Source organism: Nelumbo nucifera, chromosome 1 (assembly GCF_055504915.1).
Source record: "Nelumbo nucifera cultivar China Antique chromosome 1, China Antique-T2T, whole genome shotgun sequence".
NCBI classification, from domain to species: Eukaryota; Viridiplantae; Streptophyta; class Magnoliopsida; order Proteales; family Nelumbonaceae; genus Nelumbo; species Nelumbo nucifera.
Window position 1 is genome coordinate 48,820,090 of NC_142649.1, and position 6,955 is coordinate 48,827,044.

Genomic DNA, 6,955 nt, shown 5'->3' on the forward strand with positions numbered 1-6,955 from the left:
AGCATAAACAGCAAAGACTTCACATAAAACTTCGGGGATAGTTCAAGGAGGAAATAAAGGTAACTGCAACTTTAAAATTGCGATACAAAAAAAAAAAAAAAAAACCATGTATGCAAAATGCTGAATGGTCAAAAACACTTTAGACCATCGGATAGAAAAAAAAAATGCTTCAGAATAGACTTAGGATTGGCTACAAGCAGATTTCTCAGTCAAATTACTTGCTAAAATATAAACCATGAACGATAATACCCTAATGGGGCTTCTAAGCTGCGGGGTAGCTCATGTTCTAAGAAAAACGTGAGCAGTGAATTCCATCATCGAATCAGATCAAGGAAAAACCCCAAAAAATAAAGACTCAAAAGATAAATTTTCTTATTATGAGTTAATACTTTGGTGATTGCTTCGGGTCCGCCAAGAGTCTCAACGGCACGGGAGGTAGACGAAGGGTAGCCTGGATAATGCACGGCAAAAACCTTGGCTTCTGGCAGAGTCCCTGAAATAGTCCCATCTTTTATGGCTCCCATGTTCGCTCTTCTTCTCGCTGCTGCTGCTATAAGGTCGAAGACTGTTTTATTGGAGCCTAAATATACTGCACTTAGTACGCTGATTTCGAGGCTGTTCAACAAATAAGAACAGCCCACATCTGTTCATCACTTGTAAACGAGCTAATTCTGTATTCTACCTTAACAATTGTCAATTGTTCTGACGCTTTTGCTTTTAAAACTATAAATCTCCATATGAGTTCTTCGAATTAGCTCATTTTTTCATCTGCGTCTTCTTTTGAACCCGCCAAAATTCATTTGATTCAGTCCTCACGGGAGTCAACCTGTATCACACTCTCACGGCTGTTGTGCCTCTATATGTATCTATGATTCTTTTTTTGCAGTCCGGTGAAATAGTGGAAGATACTCGGCCTTGATCATTGTTCTGGTATCAACCGCTTAGGTGTTCTCCTTGCCATTCCTCTGCTTTCTTTTCGCTCAATCTCTACTAACAACCCATGCAGATGCAGCATAAACTTACGATTCATAGCTACTGATACTGTCTTATCTATCCTTGCAATCTGGTCCAGAATCAGCTGGATAGGCTCGCTTGAATGGTCGATAACACACTTTCTCCCTCTCTACTCCCCCGCATTCCCGCAACGTTCCTGTAATAAGGGATGCCTTTCTTTACGATGTACTCTTTCTGAAGTTCAAAAACCCTGTTTATAAGGGGAGGTTCTAGTCTAAGTTGAAAAGATAGGGGAGGTTTTAGTATTTAAAAAAAATGTCAAGGGAGGTTTTAAGTCTTTTACCTAAGGGTGTCAATGGACTGATTTTGTAAAAAATGTCAATTTGAAGGATTGGATGGACGAACAAGACATATTAGATTGGATTGGACCTGGTCGTAAGTAACAAATTTATATTGGATTGAGTTGGACTAAGGAAATATCTGATCCATTGATATAAGATAAAATACTGATACCAATCTAAATCAAAATGAATTTGAACAGATTAGATGGTCCAAACATTGAATTAGACCGGTTTAAATTGGTCTAAAACATTCATTGGATTGGATTAGACCTGGTCCATTTATAATGGACTCACATTGGACTGGATCGGATTGGACCAAATCCAGTCCAATTGACACCCCTACTTTTACCCATATAAATATATATTATAATTTATAATGACTTGAACCTCCTTGGACCTTTATGATAAATACTAGAACCTTTTCTCTCTTTTCAAAATGTAACAAGGCCTCCCCTATCGGCTGACGTCATCAAACAAAGACCTCCTTTATGTTACCAATTGCATATACGTTCTTACTAAAAAATTGCATGTGACCTCACATATGGCTATTTTTTTTTCAGAAACCCAATAATACACTATGATAGTCATTTACAATTTTAAAAGACAAAGGAGAGATATTCAATTCCTAACAAAGACAAGGGAAGAAGAGAGTAGGAAGACATAGTGTCAACAATGTCAAAGACTACAAGTGGGAAGCATCAAAAAACTTGTAGAATTAGATCATACATTTGGGAAGAAGGTTGTAGAAGAGGAAATCGGTGGTGACATGGGAACCAAGAACTAAAGGTTTAGAATGTCAAAAGCCTTAGCAATGATGACTTAATTCCCATTGACAACTACAAGATTGGCTTCATTGGAGCTGGAAAAATGGCAGAAAGAATCGCTAGAGGAGTGACTAGAGCAGGTATCTTGTCCTACTTCAAGGACTTGAACTGCTTGCAAGGATGTTGATTACAACAAAGGTTTCACCACTTTTGGCATCATAGTTTTCAATCACAAATGGGAGGTAGCTAAAGACAATGATGTGGTGATTTTCTCTACATACCTCAAATTGTTAAAATCTGGCTTTAGAGTTAAAGCCACTGCTTCCAAAGAAGAAAATTTTTGTATCTATTCTACAGGAATAAAATTAATTGATTTTCAAGATTGGTTGGCCACATGCTCACAACCCAATTACAAGGGTGATGCCAAACATTCCCGTTGTAGTTGGTTAAGTAGCAATAATAATGTGCTTGTGAGTAGCTACTAAAAAAATAAGATGGTGAACTCATAGTTAGTTTGTTTGGAGCAATTGGAAACACATGGAGAGCTAATGAGAAATTATTTGATGTAGTTACTGGTTTGAGTGGTACTGGTCCTTGCAATAAATATTTGGTTGTTAGAGAAGTAGCTGTGGGTTTACCACGAGATCTTGCATTGGACCTAGCTTCTCAAACAGTTCTGAGAGAAGCATATATGACCAATAACATAGGGAAGCATCCAAGTCAATTGATTGATGATGTTGCATCACCTGGAGGAACTGCAATTAATGGGATGCATGAGTTAGAAAAGAGTGTTTTTTGTGGTGTCCTAATGAATGTTGTTGTTGCTTCTACCAACGTAGCCGAGAAATATCTTAGAGTTAGGTGGTGTTGGATAATGCTTTTCAATGATCTGGTGTCTGAAAAATTTGCTTTTTTAGAGCTAGACTCATTTGGTGTTGCGTATGAAGATTGGTCTGAAATGTGTTTTCAAATCTGAAACCAGAAGCTTGTGGCCTGGCTCTTAACACACTCAAAACACATTTCAGAAGGTTGAAAATACCCCCAATAATTTTGAAATGATGCAATTTGCCCCTGTTTAACTCCAAACCTAAAAACCTAAGCTCATTTGTGTTTCCTCTCTTGAACGAGAAAGATGATCGCGTCTATAAATTGCTCTAGGTATGTTCACGACCTCAACTCTTTATTTTCTTTCCATTTTGCTTCTTCATTGTTACACATCTAATCTCTCACGTTGCTTCTTACTGCATTCTTCATTTTTTAGGGGATAAAGTAGCATCTTTATGCCAGACGCCTAGCCAATAGTGAACAAGCGGCAAAGGTATGCGTTTCTTCTTCTTCTTCTTCAAATGATACTTCAATATATATATATATATATATATATATATATATATATATAGAGAGAGAGAGAGAGAGAGAGAGAGAGAGAGAGAGAGAGAGAGATTTTTCTCTTCCCGTACCTTATATCATAGGAAACCCAGTTCAGATTTTTGAGATAGACAGAGAAAAACACTGATCACCTTGTCATCATAAACTGAATTGGGAGAGACAAAGGTAGTCATATTTTGATTTGTTTACAGTTGTTTGATTTGTTTAAGATATACAAAGCTGCATTTTGATTTGTTTATCATAGTTGTTTGATGTGTTTGAGATAGACAAAGCTGCATTTTGGTTTTATAGTTGCTATTTATTGGGAAATTTTTTCTTCTTAATAAATGCTGGACCTCTTCGTCTCCTTGTTATTTACTTCATCAAACTTGTTTTAGGTTGGATTTTTGCAAGTTTTCCCAATTCCCAAGCAATGCACTAGGTACTTGGAGAAGAAGTTGAGCTTTCTTTTTAAGTCTTAACAATATAGGTTCTATTGAAATTTGCACTAATGCAAATGTATGAGAGTGCAAATGGATTTGGGGAAAATTCTTGCTTATTTTTGTTTAAGGTGTTATTTGATTTTAGTTGTCTTTTCCTTTTTGTATCTGAAAAAAAGATGGGTTAATGGACCATGATATCAAATTTGGAAATACAAATATTTTTAAACCATAAATTCAAGAACAATTTTTTTATATTAGTTTAAAACGTTTTCTTTTTTGTGTCTCTTCGAACAGGTGCACTACTCTGAAGAGTGTTGGCCGACCTATTCTACACACACCATTTTTTTAGACATTCTTGTTTTTTTTGAGAAATCTAAGCATCAATCTTTTGTGGTTCGTGGAGGTTTGGTAAGTGAGTGCACACCTACCAGTGGCCTGTGGGCTGTTTTATCTTGACGACCAGTTTGCGATCACCCGGCTGCACCATAGGGGCAAATACGGTTTTAAGGAGAGTGACCAAGTGGCACGACTCAACCCTCCATCTTCTTGCAATTCTCAGTTTTGAGTTCCTGCAACAACTTCACACCACTACAACTTTGGTTTGGAAAGTGATTACCGATAAGTTCATTTTGCTCTCTTTACTACTTATTACAACACTGTATGAGTTTAATGGTCACCTCATCGTCAATGATGTGAACATCAACTTCAATATCTTTGGATTTCCTCTAGAGCCATGAGCTCTTCAGTGTGCTCCCTATCAGTGAGTGTACCATGTTGCTTCATCGATGAGCCCTCCATATCTCCTACTGCTTCATCATCAGTCTTGAGCTTCTTTCTCCCTCCTCTCCCCCCATCTCTTCTTTTCGACTAATATCTTGAGTTCATCAACTATTCTTAGTATCTCCTTGATGTAGTCAATTGCATCTCCCACTATGGAGGCCCTATCAGCCTTGGATACAGGAGACAAATTAATTGAACAAACAAAGATCCAAATTAAAGAAATCATGAATAAAAAAACCTCAAGTTGAGTAGTCACTACCTTTGTAGGATTCGGAAATAGAAGCCTCAAAGCCTTAAATTTCTCATTCAATTGTTCTCTCCTTTGTTTCTTAGAAAGGATCTAACACAATTTTAGGAGATGATCTCGAAAGCTACTGCTGTACTTATCTTGTAGTCGTTGGGTCATCTGCAATACAAATGCAGTTAAATCAATTAATTGCATTTGTGTTTTGTAGCTTGATGTTAATATTTTAGGTTCAAGTCTTGTAATATGTATTTTGTAGCTTGATGGTTGTCATATCCATTTATCTTATTCCTTATTTTTTTAACCAAATGAAAAACATATCAGATGCTAGCCAAATGGTGGTGAAGCTAGCTATTTCAAGTTATTTACTGCTTTGAGTTTTTTTCTTAGTGATAAATCTAATTGTTTGACAGTTTACAAAGAGGTGTTTGACAAATGAAAATGATTGGTTTTGTGCAATGATGTTTATAGGGACTTAGGAATGGCTTCGGGGGATAATTATGATAAAGCCTATTGGAAGGACCCAACATTACATAAGCTATTGTTGGACCTATGTATTGATGAAGTGACTACCCATGGAAGGCAAGAGGGATCATTGATGAAAGAATTTTAGACACGGATTCAAAACAAGTCAAACGAAAAGAACTAAAAGAATTTTTCATAAAAGCAACTAAAGAATGGGTTCGATTATTTGAAGAGAAAATATCAACTATGGGTGACACTTATCAATAGGATGGGAAATGGATACAACCCAACCACTGGTACAGTGGACTGGACAAACAGTGGAAGTATTTCTTAAAGGTGTTGATAGGTAATATATTTGTGTGTAGGATCTAATAGGATGGTTTGTTTGTTTATATGGTAACATGCCTACCCAAATGTAAAAGTATTTAGGCATGCATGGTTGTAGTTTTCTGATGAGTGTAGAGCATTGTTTGATGGGGCATGTTTAACTAGAGAAATTGGCTAGACTCCGTTGGCAAATAGGTCGAGACCATTGGCCTCTACCGGTGTAACAACTGGTTCACCATTTACTAAATTTAAGGGTGAGACACTAGAGGGTGGTCCCATTGATCTTGATGACATGCCTGTCACACCTCCTACAAGACCCTAAACTCAAACACAACAAACATTTGAAGAGTTTACAAGTCCAAGTGAATGACCCTCTAAGAGGCAAAAGAGGGGCACTAGTGAGATTGATATTAAGATGGAGAACCTTCTTGACATTCTGATTGTTGAGGATGGAGGACCAACTATAGAAGAATGTATGCAGAAACTCCATGAAATTGGTTGGACAACCATAACTCTTATATACTTTGAATCTTCAATTATCTTTGTGGTTAGGAAGGAGTGGATCCGTTGGTGTGGAAATTGTGACACACTTGATGGGGAGGTGATGAAAAGGTGGATATCACTATATGCTAAGAGGATGAGCCCCTCATAGGAGTTGTCTGTCGGTTTCAATCGTATTTGGACATGATGTTTTGGTTGAACAAATGGATGAAACTCGTTTTTTTAACTAGTTTGGAATGATAATGTTTGTTTCTAGGACTTGATACACTTGGACATATGGAATATGCTTTTTTGGTTTTTTTTTATATTTTGTAAATGTTATATATGATATTATTTTGTGACACTTAATGACTTGATATAGGTGATATTTGATATTTCTCTTTTGACATGCTTGAAGATTTGCTTTTAGATTAATCTCAATGTAGAATGTAAACCACCAGGTACCCAACAAATATGTTGACACTTAGGATGAATAGGTTGGGTATGATTAGGGTTGTCAATTGGATTGGACTTGGTGCAATCCGGTTCAATCCAATATTGGTCCATTTACAAATGAATTGGACCAAATCCAATCCAAATCCATACAAACCAAGTCCAATCCTGTCCAAATAAAATGAAAATGGACCATATTGAGTCCAATCCAATCCAAATTGAATCAAACACCAAAATAACATGAGAAATCCAAAAATTATATGAAAATGCTACAATACTTGCTACATTCCAATCCCGTCCAATTAAAATGCAAATAGAGACTAGATTGGGTCCAAACCA

General features: G+C 36.7%; 1 protein-coding gene and 1 pseudogene across 2 annotated transcripts in view; one reads left to right on the forward strand and one right to left on the reverse strand.

Annotated features, from left to right (window-relative positions):
* Nucleotides 1-1,189, reverse strand: part of LOC104590570 (uncharacterized) — a 95,442-nt gene extending 94,253 nt beyond the window's left edge. The window contains exon 1 of one of the 2 annotated variants that reach the window (XM_088896660.1): nt 390-1,189. In XM_088896660.1, the coding sequence (XP_088752786.1) occupies nt 390-524 (135 nt within the window). In that variant the 5' untranslated portion in view covers nt 525-1,189. The remainder of the gene's footprint in view (nt 1-389) is intronic. The other variant, XM_088896659.1, reaches the window with a different exon arrangement.
* LOC148803230 (pyrroline-5-carboxylate reductase pseudogene) lies at nt 1,097-3,035 on the forward strand (annotated as a pseudogene).
* Nucleotides 3,036-6,955: the final 3,920 nt, after the last annotated feature.